Source organism: Anoplopoma fimbria, chromosome 8 (assembly GCF_027596085.1).
Source record: "Anoplopoma fimbria isolate UVic2021 breed Golden Eagle Sablefish chromosome 8, Afim_UVic_2022, whole genome shotgun sequence".
NCBI classification, from domain to species: domain Eukaryota; kingdom Metazoa; phylum Chordata; class Actinopteri; order Perciformes; family Anoplopomatidae; genus Anoplopoma; species Anoplopoma fimbria.
The window spans coordinates 25,045,630-25,069,640 of record NC_072456.1 but is presented as its reverse complement, the minus strand read 5'-3'; the positions used below and the strand labels follow the sequence as shown (position 1 = coordinate 25,069,640).

Here is a 24,011-nt window from a genome sequence, read left to right as displayed (position 1 = left end):
AAAAAAAAAAAAAAAAAAAAAAAAAAGGACAAATAAGTAAAGATTGGTAAACTTTGTATACTTTAACTCCAGAGGGCGGGTCCTGTTCTATATCACAACCTCACCTCTATGACTCATTACACAGAGAAACCTATGTCCTTGACATCGTGTACCTGGGCTGCTTTCTAAGTATTTGTTTGTTTACCGTTAAAAAGGGTCTAATCTTTACGTACTGTCCATTGCGTTCCCTCTTTGCCGTTTCAATCCTACGAGACTAACAGTTGTAAAGTTAAAGAAAAATGGTGGAACGACAACAAACCTTTATGCAATACCCCCTCTCCCTCCCTCCCTCCTCCAGGACCTCCCTGACTTTCTCAACTTATTCTTCATAGCTACTCCTCCTCCTCTATCCAAGCCTCCCACTTCACACCCAGGGGTTAGTGGGTCATTAAAGTGCGTGACCCAACATTTTCGCCACGAGCAGCAAAGTCTAATAATGTAATGTAATGTAATACTGGTCACAGCCGGCCAACGAGACGAACCAGCAATGTTAACCACACCGAATATCCAACCATTAAGAGGTGTGAATCACCTGTCAACGATTCTCAATGCATCTTAATGTGTCGCATCCTGAAGTTACCACATCACTACAAAGAGCATCAATCAATACAAGCAGTCCGGTAAATCTGAACTCCTTTTTTATTAAGATCAGACTACAACAATCTTTAATATAGCTGTTTATCAAAAGCAAATGCTTAATGTGACTGACTGATTCAATGATTTTGAAACATGTAAAAAGTAGGGATGCCCCCTGACACCTCGTTCTAAACAGGAACCGGTTCTAAATGAATAAAACCCGGAGTATTAAAGTTTATGCTTGTTGGAGAGCAGCCGTCCATCCTAGTCCACTGTAGGTCAAGTTAGCGATCCCATAATGAGTGTGATAATAAGAATAGGCTAATAAATTAAATGCTAATTGTTAAGTTGCGAATGTACTTTAAAGATTTTGAAACTTCTTGTATAGCTGCTCAAGAAAGAGTATTTGTTTATATACAAGAATAATAAACCAATGTCCATTATTTTCTTAATTAATTGTCCTTTTTTTCACAAAATAATCAAAAAGAACCAATAAGCTGTATCGATAACAGTACTAGTAATGATTAAATCCTAGTGATCCCTGGTAAAATGGCACAAAACTTGCACAAACCTTGTGTTGCGTGGAGTCCTGCTCCGGCTCCGGCTCCTGGCCCTCCAGGTTTCCATCCCCCGCAGACTGACCAGAGCCAGACGAGCTTTGCTCTGAACTACACACATATTGACTGGGGTACCTGAAACATAGAGAAGGTGGGAAGAAGAAAATGTCATCATTAAAACGCTGCATCAACTTGTTACAGTACGGGTTTAAGACAAAGATTAGGAGCTAAACAGCACAATATTTTTGCAAGCTGTGGGTGCCTTTGAACTTAAAAAAATGCTGAGGTTTCACTACATCACATCCTTCACAGTGATAGCACTTCCTTCCCTTTTTTGGGGGGGGGGAAAGAACTGACACAAACTCTTTGGACACAGGCAAAGAAAATATACTGTGAGTGCATGAGGTCAAAGCAGGCTGGGTTTATCACTCTCACTTTGTGTTTTTTCCTCGTGCACATTCAAAGGTCAAAAGGTTAAAATCTGGTGAACGAGGAGGCAAAATAAAAGTGAAATATCATGAATAAATAAACAGTGTAACCAAAATTCCACTGCTGTTATTAGTGTATTCTTGCAAGCTGCTGAAGGCAAACTGCATTCCTTTGAATCATCTCTACCTCCTCTCCTCCTTGATCCTTTCTACCCGTAAGGCTTAAACAGGGACCGAGTGTTGCTGCAACTTATTCAGGTGTTGCACAAAGTTGGTTGGTCCTCTCTGGCACAGAGTCGTGATAAACACCTGTATATTTTCCTTCATAAATCCCTTATTGGACATTCACCACCCCCTATAGTGCTCGTCTGAACCACAGGACACTACCATCATATCTAGGTAGAGATATATATCACAATGTAACATGTTTTCTGGTTATTCATCAATCAAATAACCACATGGTTTTGTATATTTCTCAAGAACTTCAGTGCAAAACAACCAGATATTCTGAGAAATTTGACTTAGTAAGTGCCCGTTATTCTCAATTTAGAAGAAGTTACTTTGTATCACGATATCCATTTATGACCTCAAACCACTTCACTTTAGTTAGCAGATGCCATCGCCTCTACTCACTGATGTTGAACTACTTTCAAAGTCAGATTTTCAATACAGGACTATATGCACTTTAATACTCAACGTATAATGATAGAGAATTAAAAATGATTAGAAATGTAAAGGATAAGAAGCCATAAGAAAACGACAGAGAGGAGAGGCGGCTGGTTGTCAGTTGGTTATCACATCAGTAGAATTGAAATCAGGTGAATAATGAAGCAACAGGAGAGAGAAGCTGATTGACATGAGGTCTGTCTAAACATGTTACTGCTATGACGCCAAAAGGGTTTTCCCAATTGCTCACCCACAGACAATATCTACGCATCATTTCTTCAAACTTGAACAAGAATGACAGCAGATTGCTTAATTTTACATTGTTTAAACCTGAAAGCAGCAGCACTCGACAACACTTTGCATCAGTGACGCAAAGAGTCCCAAAGACACCGAGCTCACACAGAAACACCATGTGATTCTGAAACTGGAGCGGGCGCCCCTCCCCCCCCCCATGGACAGTCGTGTTAGCGCCCTGTCAGCCTGGCTGTCAGGACGGAGGGAGACGAGCAGTGAGGGTGCATATTCACAATGTGGGAGTCAGGGCGCTGTCATCCACAGAGCCTCTACGTCTGCGTTCTGTTCATTAACTTCTGAGCGGACTGAATGACGAGACAAAAGATGAAAAGAACATCCAGCTGAGACTTGATTTGTTAAAAAAGGGTTCTATGAAAGCGGTGCTGCAAACCCATCACATTTATGAACAAATGACAACTCAATGACAACTAAGCTACTTATACACAAGTTGTTTTCAGACAAGAGTTTTGACCCATTACTGTAAATACAACATGTCTTTTGGCGATGTTGCAGTAAAGTCTACTGAGGCCCGTGATGGATTTATCTGCGTCAGAATGTCGACCATACAAAATGTCACTTCTTATAAAAAAAAGGGACAGCTGACTCCAGGACATGACATTCACTGCTGTTGTTTTTGGACCCCCCGTTGACGAAACTGTGCATGTTCCTACGTGAGTAAATACCTCTCTGTATAGATTCCTAAAAAGGGCCACAAAGCTAGTGAGGGAAACCTAAGAGCTGAAAGGTGTACAGACAGATGCTATGGAGTACACATGAACTGTATAGGCTCCAGGGCTAAACTTGGATCCATAGCTTTAAACTATGTAGCACTGGGTTTCGAATGTCTCCCGTTTCCCCCTTCAAACTCTCAACCATCCAAGGATGTACAGGAAGGACATGTTCCACGTATTTGACTGTAACAAAATTACAAAACAGAGTGTAAACTGTAAAGACAAAATGGAGCGTTGTATAGGGATGAACCAATCCAGCTTTTTCAGTCCTGATACCAATACCGAGTACCGATCCTGTGTTTAAATTAATTAATAAGCGGTATGCCTCACTATGTGTAGGTTACTGGGATCATTCTTTTTCGTGTTAGGCAACATCAGGCTTGACTTAAACATTGCTTTCCTAACGTAAAACAAAACGTAACAAATAAACACATAGATATCAATGTACTGGATTGTTATTTATCATCAAAATAACATACCGTGCACCAGCAACGTGGTAAAAACTGCTAAAAGTCTAATTGAACTCATGGGCATGTTGCCATTGAAGGTGTTGGTTGTGTTGTGTTTTGCGGTGCTGCTGCCATACATTGGCTTTGCAGATATTTCAAGAAGCCGTAGAGCTTGTTGGCGAAGCGAGCATAGAATACCTCCAACAGCTGACATGTTTGTTGTTAAGCTCCATAATACTTGCTATGATGTACTGTAGTAGGAGCATGTGCAATCAGACGTAAACAAAGAATTAAGCTGAATAGATTGGACCCCATTGTCATCAATACCCATCCAGCTATTTGAGTCCGTATTGACTCAAATATCGGATCAGTGCATCCTTATCCTTGTACAACAAAAAAAACGATGATTAATGTCTATATTTTGGAATAACGTGAAGATATTTTCAAGTTTATAGAAATGTTACCTATTCATCCGTAGCTTAGTAACTGACTGTTGACGATAAGGGTAGATTAAAACAAGAGATAAGTTGCATGTTCAGTCAAAACAGAGCTACTTTATGCCCCGACAGGAACAATCATGTCAGATAACACACCCAGAGATCACAACAGCTTCTGACGATGCTGTATAGAAAAAGCCATCAACAGTCTGACCATAGCTAGACATCAAGAAGCAAATCTCTCAGCTTTCTTCCAATCCCTCCGACACAATACCGTATCTAAAAGTAATTCAACTCTTTGTGGTCTGTAAAACCTTTGAAGTTTATTCAGGAATGACTCATAGCCGGTTCTTTCTGTTCACGTATCCATGCCGAGCCAAGCAGACCGAAGAGAGATAAAGAAGGGGTTGGGAAAGAGTTTAAAGTGAAACAAAGCGGTACAGAGACAGTCCAAGAGAAAACGAAAGTCAATGTTGAAAAAAGCAGAGTAAGAGGATGTATAATCAAGATCAGGGGAAGATCTCCAGACATACGGTAAGTCTTTCCCACTCAGACTCTAAAGGGTGGTTATAGAGCAGTGAAGTCAGAAGTCTTGACCTGTATATCACTTCACATACGACAGAAACTTGTATTGTATCAACGCTGCTGCTGAGATTCGAAGTCTTGACCTGTATATCACTTTACATACGACAAAAACTTGTATTGTATCTTAATTGAGTACCTCTCAATTGGCAGATATAAAATTTTAGTTTGAACTGCATTTGTTCCAAACAGAAGATGGTACAGTCTTTTAAGCTGTAATTTGCTTACATTAAAGCATCATTAGTGTGGATCTCTGTTGAATGTTTACATGATCTAAATATTCAAAAACCTTCAGATAACACGACTGGTATCTGTGCACAGGATGCCACAGGGCCTTTGAATTGCTTTACATATTTCCAAAAGGTCTCACATGGTCTGAATACTTTGCAAAGGGTTGATGTGCATATTTTTTGTATCAAGGCCTCTTTGTTGCTGCATATCCACTGAAACAAACCTTGGCTGTTTCACAGTCTCATTTTAGATAAGGACCTGTAAGGCTGAACTTTAACAGTCACTTAACTGTGCATATTATTCATTTCATTCTTAAAAAGTTGTAAAATGTATTTTTAAATATGTATTTACAGGTCATTTTTAATAATGCTGACTAGTGAAATTGGCTTAATTGAATTATTTTGTTATCGATCTGATTATTTTCCCGAACGTTGCTTATCGTTTTTTTAAAGGGCCTTCAATCGCCCCGATTAAGAACATTTACTTGTGTAAATACAAATGGGACACAAACAGATCTCACAGTGCAGGTTCAACACGTCACAGAGTTAACAATTCTGGGTAAACTTCCGTGATGACTGTGGACTCAAATAACACTGACTGCCGCGTTTGTGACTCACTGAACCAATGTTTAACTGGGACCTGCCAAGTCAGAGTGTTATCTGAATAATACAAAATTCAAATACAGGGATAAAAACATGTGGAGCAATTCAGGGCCGCAAAAAAATCCCCGTATTTACTGAGCTACCTGTAAACCAAAAGCCCACACTGTGAAACGACGCCTCCCCCGCAGCCTCATCTCCATGAACGCAAAGAAAGACCCGAGTGATGACATTCCTTCAACTGATGGAAGGGGGCGTGGCCTACTTTTATAATTCAAACAGTTATAAAAAATAAAAAAAAAAGGGAGGGGGAACATATGACCCACAAACGTAGAAAAATGCACAAAGAAAAACTTCAAGTGAGGTTTATAATGTTCTTTACACACCAGTATTGGGTCAATGCCAAAATAATGAAGGAGGAGCCCGAGGCTAGACTAATGAGTCAGCAGCACTCATGCTCATTCTCGCTCTCTATCCCCGTTTCCTGTCCCACTTCAGAAGCACCTGGAGGTTTTAAAGAAGCCTTTCAGGTTTTTACTCTTCACTGGCTTCAAAGAGCACGATGATTTTGTAATATTCATAACTGTAGAGATGTTCCGGCACCATATTACATTACAGTCATTACAGTCAGTCATTTAGCAGACGCTTTTATCCAAAGCGACTTACAATCAGTAGTATATTACATATCATTCACCCATTCACACACTGATGACAGGCTACCATGCAAGGTGCCACCATCAGACTCTAACTAACATTCATCATCCAGTCCACACCGATGGCAAGCCTTCAGGAGCAACTTGGGGTTAAGTGTCTTGCCCAAGGACACATCGACTGCCGAACCCGGGTATCGAACCACCGATCCTCTGATTGGAGAACTACCTTGCTCTCCACTACGCCACAGCCACCATATTTTTGTCTTCCTTCCTGAAGATACCTGAACTTGCGTATGGGACGATACTGAGTAACGCTGGAATACCAGTGCGTTAGAACAAAATAAATAAGTTAAACAGGTCATCATTTATTCTCTAATTGCTATGAAAGAATCTTTTTTTACAAGATTACATTTGAACACATCTTGATGACATTAGTTATTAACTTTGCCCAATACTCATTTCTACTGAATAGAGCTTGAACACATCATAATGTAACTCAATGCATCCTCTTTTAGCTCTGTTATTTAGCTCCGCAGGACTTTTCATAGCTGCTAACGCTAACTAGCTCATCTTGCTGATTTCAACACAGGTTTGTTGTGCATAATGCAGCATTAACAGGGAAACAACAGGATGCATGAGAACGGCACCTCTACATCTCTGAAGGAGTCGACCAAAAACAGATCCATACTTCTTTTTCCCCATCATCATTTCATTTGATGCACAACAATACAATTAAAAGCAGAACAGCTTTGTGTGGATACACACAGACACAAACTGTCAACGTGTCCTGATACGCTGTCTCTGCTGGTTCCGAACAGCCAAATCCTCCGATATTTCCTGTTGGCTTTAGGACCATACAGAACCGGGAGACGTGGTATAAATCAACTGTCCTGTACCAACCGACCGGGTTGACACAGAGCAGACAAAACTGCAGAGAACAAACAGGCTGAAGATAGATTCATCTGTCTGCAGCCAGGCAAATATGATCACCAGCTGCACGGCATGCAAACTGGGCTTTGATCTCTTCTCAGGCAGCCTGGTGACAAAAAAAGTTTTCAGAGGCGTCGAGCATGACAACATGTGTGAATTGTGAAATGTGTGTCGCTCCGAGTCCTACTCTTCCTCTCCATCATCCTTTATTCTACCCATTGACTCTTTACCATCTTTCTTGTAGCATGACACAGCAACACACACAGTACATATATATAACCAGGGACAGGGCAGATTAGCTGCTGCCTTTCTTTAACCTGGCCTTAATCTCAGAACAGCTTCTCTCACACCCACACACACACTCACACAGCCTTGAACCAACAGCACGTGATGAACACTCATGAAGTCCGTCCTTAATTGTCTTGGATAAGAAAAACTAAAACTTGGTCACCGTATCAACTGCTGTGACACAACACAGAGAAGACAGTTTCATAAGAGGAGGGAGAGGACAAACTGGTTGATAAAACACTGAAGTCACTCCATTATTATGGTCTTCTTGATTTTTCATTTAACAGTAATGTGAATAGTCTGTCTTCTATATTTCCAAAGTCTTGTGATGTTTTCCACTAAAGTTCAGATTATTCTTGATGGGCATTGTGTGGCTCTGGGAGATGAGTTAATAAAGTCAGAGAGGCTAATGGAGAAGAACTTGATGATGTTACGAGTTCAGGTTTTCTTATAAACTGATCTCATAACACACCGAAGCCAAATCACAAGCTTTGTGAGAGCAAACACACACGGCAATAAAGCCAAATAATACCAGCTGTTTGCTCACAGAGCATCATCTATAAAAAATAAATCCTTCATGCAGGTAGAGAGTCCTTATTCAACCAACAGTTTAGGATGTGAGTCACGGATCCAGGATCAGATTGGCACAAAAGAAACAGGAGCAAATATAACTTTTAGAGATCTCCTTATCACGCTTTCATTGATGATCCATAGTGTCAGATACAGATTATTTTTGTCGTTTTGTTTTGTTATAGCAGCTGGTCTACAAGGTTTAAGACTACATATTTTTGGCCAGCGTCCCAAAAAAATCATTCCATCTGCTCTGAAGTCATCGTAAACCAGCAATAATTCTAAATGTTATCTTTTTGAACCACTACAACATATTGTTTACCTCCACAGAGCTGACAGGGGAGAGAAAAAAAATAACAGTCAGAGGGAGATAAGGAGGAAAAAAACAACTGAGGGGAGAGAATCCAGGATCCACGTGGGCAGAGGTGGATTGTGGGCCAGGGAGGAGTGCCAGCCGAGGCTCGCCAGTAAAAGTAGGCCAGCGCATCTGCCAGGCAGACAAAAACATGTCGTCACTGTTCAGAGGAAGAGTGGGGGGGGCCTAAAAAGAGCCTAAAACGACCAGCCTTTAGGACCGAGCACGTTTGTGTTTGTTTGTGAGTTTGCGTGCGTGTGTTCAGATTTATCCTCCACATCGGAGCATGGAATAATGTAGAGCGGCACTATGTTTTAAAGCCTGCTGATCCTCCATAATCCTCTACACTGGTGCATCATCGGGGCAGCCAGGACAGGGTGGATGAACTGGGGAAGAGCTCTCCAACAAGGCCACACAAACATTTCTGAACAGGACCTTACCTACGCTACATTCACCAAATACACACTGACTTCAGGTCAGCTACCCGGAGGCTCTGCTAGTGACGGGTTACAATAAGTTATTTTTATTGTCAATGAATGAACAGGGTTCCCACTCTTTTTAGAGATCATTTCCAGGACATTTTGAGTGATGATCAAGTTGTCATGACAGACAAGGATTTCAGCATGCAATGGCAACCATTTGATCTAAAAAAAAAAAAGAATGAAAAAGAATAAAAACTACACTTTATATAGACCCTTTATTAAAATATTATAAGAAACTCTGACTTTTGTTTGTTTATCTTATTCTATTGTACATTTTTATTATGTCTTCATAGTGTTGCACTGCGTGTATTGTTCTGCACCAATCACTGTCAGATTCCATAAAAAGTGCAAACATACTTGGCAATAAACCATTTCTGATCCTGATTCTACCTTCACACCAAGAACTGAACACCCTGAACACCATTAACTAAAATAGTAGCCTACGATTAATCTAGACTGAACTTTATCTACCTAAATGTGGATTCAAAGTCAGAGAAGAATTTGATAGGATTATAAACTGCAGCTGACCTCATCAGTTTATCACACTATACTTTAGATCCTCTACTAGTAATGTCTTTAAGAAGGCTAATCACACCAACTGTCTGCTGCAATTCTAAATATTTCATGTCATGTTAGGGTCCATCTTTCCTTTACCACGCAGCATTGTTTTAGGAGAAAATACTAACAAAGTAAAAAAGTTCAGCCAGTATTTTCTTTGAAAACAAGGACGGCTCTAACTTTTGCCTGAAATAAATATGGTTCTAATCTAGACTCAAGGACTGTCAAATTAAAAACTAAGATTCAGAAATGAACAGTCAAAGCCAGATGTTCTGCATATTCCTCATACTCTTTGTACATCTGACCACTTTCCCCATCCATTCACTGAAACTATTTTGGACTGGCCAGGAGAGTTTCATACCAACTTTAGGCAAAAACCCATCGATACGTTTTTAACCAGCTAATTATTTATCAGTAATGACATAATCAAAGTATCTTTACCATACTTAGGCACAATTTGAATCCCCCTTGCTGTTCGCTAGCGAGCAGATCAATACCACGGAGAAGCTTGGTTTTAAGAGACTTCACTGAAGGATCATTCACTAATAAACAGCGGGGCCAAGTGAAAGGATGGGAATAGATGTTTTTTACATTGCTGCTTCAGACACATTAGCCCCATGCTACATTACCGCTACTAATGGAATTGGAGTGGTGGTTTTCTTGCCAACTTGCTGTATTGGACGAGTAGAGAAATAATTGCGGTCAAGCATAAGATATCAATCCACCACCTGCATTTAAGGGAATAAATAAGTTAAATTGAGTTATAATATTGGCTTGGATTAATAAAGCTTTGCTTAAGCAATAGAGCGGCATAGTGCCAACAAACAGATGTCACCTTTTCCGTTGAAAGAGAACTTGATTGGTCGCTTTAGTATTCTCGTAAAAATGCCATGTGACTGAACTGACTGGCAAAGGCCCAGTAGTTCCTGGTAGAACGACACCACTGCATCCTGTTTGTTCTTAAAGTCAGATAATCAGTTTGACAAACCACTTGAGTTCATTTAATATAATGAAAGACCACATGCTCTCATAATTAAGCTATTTGTAAAGCTTGTTTGCTGCTGATCTATAAGGATCCCTCCTTGACTACACCGGCTCTCTGACGCACAGAAATCCTTTACAATTTACACAGGAGCCTTTTCTAGGATGTAGTGTGGGAATGAACAGAATGACCTCTATTTGGAAACTCGCCTGTGTAGAAACCAAAGGAGCCAAGTCACCTGGTGGAAGAAAGACTGCTGTTGCTGAAGGGTTACCTCAGCCTACAAGGCCCGCATCCTGCTGACATTAAGGATATTATTATCCAGAACCAAAACTGAACAGTCATGGATACGTGTGTTGTCCATTAAATCATTTATGCAACAATTTAGAAAATATAATTTAGTCTTAATAACACAACAATATCTCTAAGTGGTACATACAACATTTTCTAAACACAAAATCTAAAACAAAAGTCTGCAAGCTGTTTTCCCCAACTGTGTCTCTGGCCGTAGAGCAGCGACTGAGAGGTACTCAGCAGTGTGTGTACTGGTAGTTTCGTTATCTGTGATTGAATGGATACAACCTTCTAGACACCAAGGGGCTGTAAAGCATCGTAAGACACATCATTCAAACTCCAAAACAAGCGGTGATGTATGCAAGCAAGGTTCAAAGTCACATACGACACGTTATACAATCTTACCAAAAAGAAATTAAACTGACAGAGCCGTCTGCCCACGTAGCAGGGTGGCGGTGATGTGCTCATGAGTGTGTTTACTGCTAGCTCTGTCATCCAAAGATAACGACCAAAACACTCAAAGTGAGCGTACTCGGCCGTGTTGTCACTTGCGTCCCCTACACCCTACCCTAGTGAGTGAGGTGTCAGGCAGTCAATGGCAGTAAAATAAACAGGTAAGAAACTGTTTTTAGAAAGCATGAGTCAGTGCAACCACGAGTCCTTAAGCATGCAGCCATAACTGGCCACCCACAACATGATGCATTTTGTTGCGGCAGCAGAGAACGGAAGTGACCATAATTTGACTGCAGATGAGTGAGGTAGTGAGGCCGTATACGGCTCTGGTAGCGACCTGTCAATCACAAGGTAGCCCCGCCCTAAAGCATACCCTGCTTTATGGTCTATTTGACTCTCAATGGGACCATAGTTTACTAAACGAACATCATGTTGTATTGAAGAAGATTCAAAACTAGCACTTGAGACCATAAACTCATGTTTACCAAGAAGTAGGGTCATTTTCTCATAGATTTCTATACAATCTGACTTCTTTTTTGGAACCAGAGGAGTCCGCATTGGTTTCCCTCGTCAGAACTGGAGGTTGCCGCCTGTGTTCAACATATAAATGTGTCAAGCTTAGCCTATATTTTACATGTATTTAGGTTACTGGTCATATAATGAAGTAATTATACCATCTGGCTTGACTAAGGAAATCCTTAAAAGGTGGGATTTAATGTTTCCATTTGATCTTTACCCATCTGTTAAATGCCTGCATATTTACCGGCGACATTTAACACACGTCTTCTTCGATAAAGAGCTCGACAAAAGGAACAAAAGTCGCAGTACAGTGAAGCTGTGACACTGTGAAGCATCCCAGCAGTCCCAGTCACACTGGGATCAAAGAGGCTTGGGAATCTGACATCAGGAACATCGGCACAGGACAATGGGACTGAAGGACGCAGTCATGTGATATAATGTCATTTGATAGAGAAAAGCCACTTTGCCATTGTGGGTTAGCATTGGGGGGGATGTGGATACAACAATACACACGCATGGTTTTTCAGCATGTACACATGGTCGGGCACAGCAGGAGAACACATGCTCATTAAACATTCCCAAAAGTACACAGTGTACTCCATGTGCTGAAGCTTGGTGAAACATGTAACATACATCCTCCAATGCAAACCGTGGCCTCCTAACGGGCAAGGAAACATTATTAATCTAATTATTTTGGCCTAATATAAGATAACTGGATCTGTTATTCAGCAGGCGGCTTGAGGAAAGTAGATTTGATGATATTGGTGTGACTTTACATGCGAGCCTCAGAAAAACATGTCATAATGGGCTTTAGTACACAATGTTCTTTAGCCATGTGTGTCAACAATGGACAGGGTATCTTTCTGCACATTGCCCTCACCCATACAGTTAAAAAGGACACACATGTGCAAAGTCACATACTTGCTGTATACATTACTAAACCTTCAAAGAAAAAGAGAAATCGACGCCCCCCCCCCACACGGTTGAAGCAGGCTGTTGGGGAGCTGCATGAGGTAAACAGTGAAGAGCAGTGAGCCAGAGAGGGGGAGGGGAAGAGAAGAAACCAGAGCATTTTCAAGAAGAGAGAACTAGTGACTTTGCAGGAAAAAAAAAAAAAGCAACTCCTGATTTTTGTGTAATGAACTATCCAAAACTTCAGAGCATATACACAGCATCCAGCCATCAGAAACATCTAGAGATGAGTTAAACAACTTGACTTGGAAAGTATTCATGCCTTAAATGGTTTTAGACTCCGACAACGTACAATTAAAAACCTGGTAAACAACTTTCACAGTTAATTGCTTGGAGAAAATATGTTTATTGTCGTGTAGAACCACAAAAAGAAGCTCAAACTGAACGCTCAGTTGTTAAACAGTCACATCAATAAACTCTCTGCCCTCTTCTCATACACACAGGTAAACACACGCATTATGTCTACTGGGCGTTTTGACGCAAGTCTCCACCTTTTAAGACCCAACAATCTCCACCTTCAGAGTACTATTCAACGACGTGGTAAACAGTGGCATTTTCTTTCCAACCGCTGACAGAGCCTCAGGCTGCTGGCCTGCATTCAACTCTTACTGACTTTCGTATTCACAAAAAAACCTTATGCAAGCAACAGGATCCTGCAAAGAAGTTCCTGATGACCAAAAAGTAAAGAAGAGTATCTTAATGTGCGTCTTTTTGCAAAATGGTACTGTTATGGGGTTCATCGCAGACAACTGAAAGCGTTTCAGCAATTCATCTCCACCTCCAAAAGGAAGTTAGAGACAAGATGGACTTAACAACCAAGTGAAAACAGAGGAAATAATACTTTACACTAGTCATAACTCAAAATATGGTGACATCAAAGCAGATATCTGTTTGTTATTCAACTATCATGTTGGTATTTACGTCAGGTTAGCAAAGAAAAAGTAGACTAATAAAGTCTGGTTTCTATTAAGTCTTTCTCTACCAAATCGATGATTCTGTTTACTACAGGTGTGAGAAGTAAAAACTATTTTTTTTTAACCTCAGGTGTTGGCTCACTCCGACTACTTCACATTTCTCATGTAATAAAGAGCTGCCAGCGTAAAGCATCAACATACAGTTGAGCGGTTCAGCTGGGAAACAGGAAGGCCGGCAGCCCTCAGTGTGCTCGGCAGCCTCCATGGCCAGTGGGCAGGAACAATAGTGAGCTCTGGAGTGCCAGTCCGGTTCTGTCTCCTCACACAGAACTGGAGCTGCCAGCCTGCAGCGCTGAACTCTGCTACAACAACAGAGAGATGGACTCAGTTACTGAGCCTCCAGTCTCTCTAAGCCAACAGTCCTGGAAAGGGAAGGTTTTTCAGGGGAGATTTACATGGTGTGCACCCATTAGCAGCTGATCGGACTCAGACAGAAGAATGGAAATAGTCTTATCTAGAGGATAATAGAACAGTATACTGTTTAAAAGCTAAATCTTATGACAAGAATCTTTTTTCGCTAAGACCAACAGCGCCGTCTTCAAATTGCTTATTTTATCTGTCAAGATACAAAAAAAAAAATACAAAGAAATTTCATTTTATATCATAATATGATATCAAATAAAACAAATAACTTAAATTATCTTTTTTTCTGCTGATAAAGTAATTCATTTGATTTGTTATTTTAATTAAATTCAAAAAAATGCAGACGGACATCATCTGGTGATCTTTGATTAAATTTAGAGAGAAAAAATAACAAACAAGTAAGGAGTTTGAAACAGTGGGCTGGGCCTGGTTTTTCTTGCAAAACAAGATGATTCTGCTGTTTTTTTGACATGTAGGCCAAATGTCATGTTGACAAATGACCTTGTGGCTTTTTTTTTGGTTTGGTTTTAGAAACACATCCAATTCAATTGTTTGTAAGTAAATCAAAACTATGTGAAAAAAAAAGAGTACCTTATATACCATTTAGTTAAGAGTTGAGATATGCTGCTGCATCTTTACTAAGAAAGTTAGTCAAGAAAGGATAAGAACAGAAGCCTATCAGATTACCACGCCGTAACAGATTGGAACATGCATTGACACCGCTCTGAACTGTGTAAGTGCTGGCTAATTTAATCATTTCCATGATAAGATAATTTAAAATGCGAGATAAGTCTCTAGTACACGGACTTGAACACAACATCATGAAATCATGTATGTCTTATCTGTGCATACGTGTGTCCACATGCACATGACTTGCATAGCGTGACTGTGCAGCATGTTGGCGCTTATGCATAAGTAATTATTGAGGAGGTTTTAGACATCTGCAACTCATTATTAATTAATATAAAACATGTCCTTCAGACTATAAAAGACAGTGTGCTGAATACCTCCTGGTTGGGTTAGAATATTTACTGCTCATAAACTCTTTTGACCACCTGCTCATGAAGTCAGAATGAGGCAAATGCGCGGTTAAAATATTCAAAATAGTTTAACGCTATGAAAATGACCAGAGGTGTTTACACCTTCACATGTGAGATATTACGGAACAACAAGAACAGCAAAGGAGTGGTCGGATGAGAGAGGAGCGCAAAAACAAGCACATGTAGATGCACATGCTGTAAAATCACAGCAGCCATACATTATTACAGGACCATAAAGTTACAACAAGGGGTTAATGAGCTTCAGGGAAAGGCTTAAGTAAGCAACATCGTCATGTCCCAAGGAAGGCTTTGTTAGCTTCCATTTCACCTTCAACTGCAAACCTCCCGTTTCAACTTTCATGCTTGGAACAGCCAAAAAACAGCCACAGAGCCATCTCTATTCCACTTGCAGTGTTTCTATTCAATTGACAAATTTATTTTTTCAGATGTTGCAAAAAAAAAGAAATCTAAATCAGGAGCGTTTCCATCAACTGGTTTTGAGAAAATAAACTCTGCTACAGTGAAGTTTTGTCAGAAGTTAGCACTAAAAGCTATGCATATGGCTGTAATCCTCCAGTAAACAGAGTAGAAGAAGTAGAGGTTGCTAACTCAGGAATTTGTTCATGATTGGGCAAGTTTTAATTCATCCATGTTAGCTACTATTGGCCATATTTCATGCTGTCAGGAGACAAAGACAAGCATTGATGGGAATATCAAGGAAGACGCAGACAGCAGAGACAGCAGATCAGTCATGTGGGTTAATTGTTCGCTACGTCAGAATTTTGCTTTTTCTGTATCCCATTTAGCAAAAAATATATAATAAATATTTTATATTAACATATCTTGATGGAAACACCATTCCTGTCATTTTCTCCCAGTACAGATTTTCCCTCAGTACCCAGTACAGGTGATGCTGGATGTCTACTGGTTGGAAATACAAGCAGCACTTGCACTCGTGGGCATGACGAGGCAGATCTGCTTATGCAACAGTTGCCCTAAAAGCGGAACATTTACAATGTGGTCAGAACGCATAGTTCATTTAACGAGAGGGTCTTGGGCTATGTCCTGGGTTCCTTCTTTGCATAGTGCTCACGTTGCCTTTGAGCACGTTTTAGAGGGCACCATTCAGAAAGAGGAGCACAAAGACAAGAAACATTAAACCTTTGCTTACTCACAACACATCTCTGTGTGTGTGTAGTGAAGAGGAGCTTAGCTGATGCTATATTTGATAAACTCCATTAGTCTGCCAACTCATTGTGAGCTTTCTTCTGGGGTTTTTTTTTTTAAATCTAAAAATATTTGTGCTGCAAAACAAGAGGTTCACACACAGGACTGCTCAAGAGCTGAAGCCGTGAGTTGGGAAGTCCCGATCTGGCAGCAGAGGGTTGGACGAGCTAAACCCTACAGTGTTCGGTTACCGGACTGGTGTCAAAACATAGAGCGCAGACATGAAACTCTTTGGGTATGATGAGCACAAGCAAAAGACACACAGCAGAACCCCTCGAGCAATTTAAACTACATCAAAGTCATTTAATTACATGGGAGAGTAATCAACAGCAAAACCACTAAAGCTATCAGGTGAGTCAGAACATTTTAAATATGGAGTCCCCAGCTGGACACTTGGCTGCAGAGTTATATCTCATGGGTGCCAATTATGTTGCTTAATAACAATTATCTTCATATGGTTGAGAAACTAATGAGCCTATGACACAGGGGCAGAATGAGAAGATGCATGCTCCTGGACGAATGCAATGATCACAAATACAATGGTTTATTCTAGGTAGTTTTCTGCGGAATACGAAACTAGCCGGAAGACACCAGCTATTTGAGAGAGTGTCCAACAATGTGTTACTGCAGAGAGGAGTGAGGAAACGCCACCACCACTCAGCCGACGGCTAGAAATTAAAATCTAAACAGGGGAGAAAAATGTGTATGCGGTAAACAATCATCACTGACAATTACCATGTCTGGAAGTGTGTGCGGCCTCACACAAAAACACACTATCTCCAGTGATGCTGATGTCAACATCCAAAGCTAGCACACAGTAAACACAGTCAGACCCCACAGCTGCCGACTACTGCAGCATGAAAAAACAAACAAAACACATTCTGCTGTGTCTTCTCTGAGCATCGCAGCAAAAAGATGTCTAGCTGAGCAGCTACTTCAGTCTCACAGAAATGTACAGAAACTGCACGCAGCAAATAAAAGCCTGGGGAGCCATGACGACAGAATGAGCCCCTCACAGCCTTCAGCCTCCCGATACAGAGCCCCTTTCTGCTGCCTTGGAAACCTTCAGATTACTGCAGGGACTGCATTCCCTGTCCCCACCAGGGAAAGTGTGAGAGCTGGCACAGAGGAGTGAGAAGCCGACAGCAGCACGCTAAAAAAGGGTTTGCATCAGTAATGAAGTTAGTGTGCGTGGTCATTAGTTGATTGGTTAGAAAGTAGAAAAGGTGCACCAAGCAAGCAGACATGCAAGGCTGTAATCACATATAGCGGTTACCAGTGAAGGACGTCTCATTAGTGGATTTAATTCAACACTATCTTGGAAATGTATTGAATTTAAATGACCAGCTACAAATGTGTTGATCCCTCAGTCAGTATCCCTGTTTCACTGGCATTTAGGAGGCAGAGAGCTGCTGTGTTTTAAAGCTCTCGTGTTGTTCTTTCTACTCTGTTTTCCTGCTATAAAGATGAAAAGACGCACCAAATCTTATCCGAGCAACACCTGAACTCTTTTCAAATAATCTAATCTAATCTAATCTATGGGAATGTGATCATTCTTCAGAAAAAAACAGGAGTACAAAGGTTACAAACAGAGACTAAGAAGAGGATTTATCAGACTTATTTAGTGAGCTAGTTTTCTTCTTTTAAGTCTGACCAATTATTTAGACTTATTTAAACCAGTTTGCATCTCTTTTGACAATACTTTGACTGTACACACCAGATTTCGAATTGATGACAAAATTACATAAATCCCATCCTTGTTATGCTAAATAAAATATGAGCATTAAAATCTGTTCACGATGCTATGAGGATAACTGTTTCCAACTAGTATTATGGGTAAGATATTTGATCTCCCAAGGAACAAAATCATCCAACACTCTACATTTTCAGGAAATGGTAACTGGTGAATTCTCATCGCAGACGAATAAACCAGGACATCGGAGAAAGAAGACAACGTGTCTGCAGGCTACACGTTGAAAGGTTAGCTGCTCCTGAGTCACCAATCTGGATAAAGATGGCATGTTAGCTGGCCTGCTAATCCCACCTCACCAACCCCCGCGTATTATTGTTACCTGCTCGGAGCCTCTGAGATTAAAACAAACGCACCTCTGAGTGCATGTACTTTGGAGAGAAACTAGACACACCATGTTTTATAAGGAAACTAAATGATATTGTCGAATACATAAATGGATCTGTTGCATCCGTACAAGTATAATGTATACATATCATTTTACACTGTAGAGTCTCGCTCCTCAAAGTTTTGCAGTGGATCTTGTTGGTTCACCAACACAAATCCATTTTAATTTGGTATTCCACTTTTAACCATTTATCAAGTCGGCTAAGAATGCCAACATATTCAGCTTTTTCTCCCACAAATACAGATCATTTCTTATCACTGTAACTTTAGTCAATCTTGGTTGATATTTGATGCCCAAACTAGCTAAACAATCTAAAGACATCAGTATGGGCATAACTAGCTGATGATGTGGAGTTTTCCAGATGCATAAATCCATTAATTGAAATATATCCCATTGTGAACTAGTGGTTAGTTGAAGCTCTTGGTTACAGGGGGATAACTATAATTGCAGCATTATAAATCTAAATAAAGAGAAACCAGCTTGTCATGTTCATTATTTCTTAATGTTTAAATTATATTTAAGTTACCAGCCATCAGATTCTCATCCACAGCCCATGATCACTGGTGTAGGTTTAGTTGAAGCTCTTGGTTACAGGGGGGATAACTATAATTGCAGCATTATAAATCTAAATAAAGAGAAACCAGCTTGTCATGTTGATTATTTCTTAATATGTTAATGATATTTAAGTTCAGATCAGATTCTCATCCACAGCCCATGTTCACTGGTTTAGGTTTAGCTTCAATTCAACAGCTGGCTTGCTTAAAAACCCACCAAAAAACCCCAAAAAACACTTAAACAACTAACTTTATCAACCAGTTGAGTCAAGTACACACAAAATGCACCATGCAAAAGCTTCTCTTTTCCATGCAAAAGTTTCATTTTCCATGCAAAAGCTTCTCTTTTGCATAACAAGCACAAGTGTCCCATCACAGTGTGCTGCCAGCTGATCAGGTTAGCTGTGCAGCAGCATGGAGGCTGATCACAGACGGCTGTAATGCGGCAAAAACACACCACGTGAGGGACCCTGTAACCACCATTAAACGTGGATCACACATGCATTACTTGCCATCTGTGCAACATGTCATTATGAAGGTGTTGTTTATGGATGTGGAGATATATTGGTTATCTTACCAGCACAGGAGAGCTACAATGAGGCACACCAACACAACGCGCAGCCTCTTCATTATCTTCCTGCGGGGACCAACATCCTCGCTCTTTTCAGGGTGTTTTCTAGTCTAGTTTGCTTCACAAAAACGCAGACTGGACTTGTGTGTTGCTTAAGGGTTCGTGTTAGTTACAAATGAACCAGCAACTGTCTTCTAAAAGCGACACTTTGTCATTGTGCAGCGCCGGGCTGACAGCCTCTTTCCTCCTCGCCTTCCGCAGCTACTGCCGCTGAGGGGGGCGGCTGCCTTTCGGTATGTTCAACCCCTGCTCCGAGTCTGACCAATCAGAGCGCAGCTGTGGGTTTTGTCGACCAATCACAGGAGACGTAGCGAGTTACGCAGGCGTAGGGAACGCCCCGCCCTCTGTTGGTGACTGTAGGCAAAGCACGCAATGTTTGAAAGGTATTACTCAATGGTGTGACGTCAGAGGTTTCAGTGTAAATGATATAACCTTTGGGTTTGGTAAATGACATTACATTACATTACAGTCATTTAGCAGGTATTATGAATGGTATTATATGTGGAAGTCCAAATGACTAGATGAGGAGTGTGGGTGAGGGAAGTGAACATCATGTTCTTTTCCCATCAACACTTTCATAAAGTCCCAAAATGTATATTTAACATCCCCAAAATAGGCATTTGTCAAAACAAACCATTCGTTATTAAGAGCTGACTGCAATGGGGCTAAAGTGTTGCATTACACACATTGCACACATGTAAATAGACTGTACATTTTTATTTTTATTTTATTTTATTGTAGAATATGTTTTTATTTATTATCTGAATCTGTTTTTCTGTACTTGAGCTGCTGCAACACCCGAATTTCATAAAGGAATATCTATATATCTATTAAGTGTATCATGTATTTATCATATCATAAATATAATCTATAATGAACTTTTTAATTTAATGGGTCAGAAACGTTTAGCTGTAATTAAATTAAAATTAAAATAGGCATTTGTAAAAACAAACCATTCGTTATTAAGAGCTGACTGCAATGGGGCTAAAGTGTTGCATTACACACATTGCACACATGTAAATAGACTGTACATTTTTATTTTTATTTTATTTTATTGTATAATATGTTTTATTTATTATCTGAATCTGTTTTTCTGTACTTGAGCTGCTGCAACACCCGAATTTCAATAAATGAATATCTATATATCTATTATCTGTGTCATGTATTTATCATATCATAAATATAATCTATAATGAACTATCAATTTTTAATTTAATGGGTCAGAAACGTTTAGCTGTAATTAAATTAAAATTAAAATAGGCATTTGTAAAAACAAACCATTCGTTATTAAGAGCTGACTGCAATGGGGCTACATTGTATTATGTGGAATATTGCACACTGCACACATTGCACACATGTAAATAGACTGTACATTTTTATTTATATTTTATTGTATAATATGTTTTATTTATTATCTTAATCTGTTTCTCTGTACTTGAGCTGCTGCAACACCCAGATTTCCCCCATGGGGATCAATAAAGGAATATCTAGCTATCAATCATATCATAAATATAATCTATAATGATCTATCATTTTTTATTTTCATATACTTAATTTAATGGGTCAGAAACGTTTAGCTGTAATTAAATTAAAATTAAAACGTAAATAAACATGAATTATCTATATTTTATTTAGCATGGAAACATCTTGAACCTAAAAAACACATATTTTGTATTTATTTACATATTTTCTATCATCTCTTTCTTCTTTAAGTGTGTAAATTGAATTAGTAATAAAATATTTTTTATTAAAACAAATAATTATATTATTTGATCAACGATTTCTTCTGTTTACCATTATATGTTATGACACATGACACTAAAAACCTGTTCAATACAAATACACTGTGCAATAATGTCTTTATGTATAGTATATCAGTTATAAGATAAGATAAAATAATCCTTTATTAGTCCCGCAGCGGGGAAATTTACAGGATTACAGCAGCATAGATATAGTGCAAACAAGAGACACAAGATAAAAGAAAATAATAATAATTTTTTACTATGTCTCTTGTTTGCACTATACCCTATGCTGTTGTAATCCTGTGAATTTCCCCGCTGGACTAATAAAGGATTATCTTATTTTATCTTCTTTATTTAGCATGGAAACATCTTAAACCCAAAAAACACATTTTTTTATTCATTTACATATTTTCTATCATCTCTTTCTTCTTTAAACGTGTAAATAGAATTGGTAAAAACATTTTTTTTATTAAAACAAATAATTGTATCATTTGGTCAACGATTTCCTCTGTCTACTATTATATGTTATGACAATAATAGTTATTCTGTCTTTATATATAATATTTCAGTTATTATGGATTTTTTACTGTTTCTATTGCTTATTTATAATACTTGTTTTTGTTACTATGTCTCTTGTTTGCACCATACCCTATGCTGTTGTAATCCTATGCATTTCCCCGCTGCGGGACTAATAAAGGATTATCTTATCTTATCTTATCTTTATTTAGCATGGAAACATCTTAAACCCAAAATATTTTTTATTAATTTACATATTTTCTATCATATCTTTCTTCTTTAAACGTGTAAATAGAATTGGTAAAAACATTTTTTTTATTAAAACAAATAATTGTATCATTTGATCAATGATTTCTTCTGTCTACTATTATATGTTATGACAATAATAGTTATTCTGTCTTTATATATAATATTTCAATTATTATGGATTTTTTACTGTTTCTATTGCTTATTTATAATACTTGTTTGTGTTACTATGTCTCTTGTTTGCACTATACCCTATGCTGTTGTAATCCTGTGAATTTCCCCGCTGCGGGACTAATAAAGGATTATCTTATCTTATCTTATCTTTATTTAGCATGGAAACATCTTAAACCCAAAAAACACATATTTTTTATTCATTTACATATTTTCTATCATCTCTTTCTTCTTTAAACGTGTAAATAGAATTGGTAAAAACATTTTATCATTTGATCAACAATTTCCTCTGTCTACTATTATATGTTATGACACATGACAATAATAGTTATAATAGTTATTCTGTCTTTATATATAATATTTCAGTTATTATGGATTTTTTACTGTTTCTATTGCTTATTTATAATACTTGTTTTTGTTATTATTCATTTACATATTTTCTATCATCTCTTTCTTCTTTAAACGTGTAAATAGAATTGGTAAAAACATTTTTTTTATTAAAACAAAAAATTGTATCATTTGATCAACGACTTCCTCTGTCTACTATTATATGTTATGACAATAATAGTTATAATAGTTATTCTGTCTTTATATATAATATTTCAATTATTATGGATTTTTTACTGTTTCTATTGCTTATTTATAATACTTGTTTTTGTTACTATGTCTCTTGTTTGCACTATACCCTATGCTGTTGTAATCCTGTGAATTTCCCTGCTGCGGGACTAATAAAAGATTCTTATCTTATCTTATCTTATCTTTATTTAGCATGGAAACATCTTAAACCCAAAAAACACATATTTTTTATTAATTTACATATTTTCTATCATCTCTTTCTTTTTATTAAAACAAAAAATTGTATCATTTGATCAACAATTTCCTCTGTCTACTATTATATGTTATGACACATGACAATAATAGTTATAATAGTTATTCTGTCTTTATATATAATATTTCAGTTATTATGGATTTTTTACTGTTTCTATTGCTTATTTATAATACTTGTTTTTGTTATTATTCATTTACATATTTTCTATCATCTCTTTCTTCTTTAAACGTGTAAATAGAATTGGTAAAAACATTTTTTTTATTAAAACAAATAATTTTATCATTTGATCAACGATTTCTTCTGTCTACTATTATATGTTATGACACATGACACTAAAAACCTGTGCAATATTAGTTATAATAGTTATTCTGTCTTTATATATAATATTTCAGTTATTATGGATTTTTTACTGTTTCTATTGCTTATTTATAATACTTGTTTTTGTTACTATGTCTCTTGTTTGCACTATACCCTATGCTGTTGTAATCCTGTAATTTCCCTGTCCGGACTAATAAAAGATTCTTATCTTATCTTATCTTATCTTTATTTAGCATGGAAACATCTTAAACCCAAAAAACACATATTTTTTATTAATTTACATATTTTCTATCATCTCTTTCTTCTTTAAACGTGTAAATAGAACATTTTTTTTATTAAAACAAATAATTTTATCATTTGATCAACAATTTCTTCTGTCTACTATTATATGTTATGACAATAATAGTTATTCTGTCTTTATATATAATATTTCAATTATTATGTATTTTTTACTGTTTCTATTGCTTATTTATAATACTTGTTTGTGTTACTATGTCTCTTGTTTGCACTATACCTATGCTGCTGTAATATAACTACACATCCCATAATGCATTTCGAGAAGGTGGCCAAAAATATGCCTGCGCTTATTCTTCTTTCTAAATCGCTAATTCTAAAAT

The 24,011-nt window shown here is 38.2% G+C and overlaps 1 protein-coding gene across 1 annotated transcript in view; it reads right to left on the bottom strand.

The window, feature by feature from the left end:
* suco (SUN domain containing ossification factor) overlaps window positions 1-19,761 on the bottom strand; it is a 44,463-nt gene extending 24,702 nt beyond the window's left edge. Inside the window, 2 exon segments of the mRNA XM_054602312.1 lie at window positions 1,187-1,307; window positions 19,519-19,761. Of these exon segments, the coding sequence (XP_054458287.1) occupies window positions 1,187-1,307; window positions 19,519-19,571 (174 nt within the window). The 5' untranslated portion in view covers window positions 19,572-19,761.
* Window positions 19,762-24,011: the final 4,250 nt, after the last annotated feature.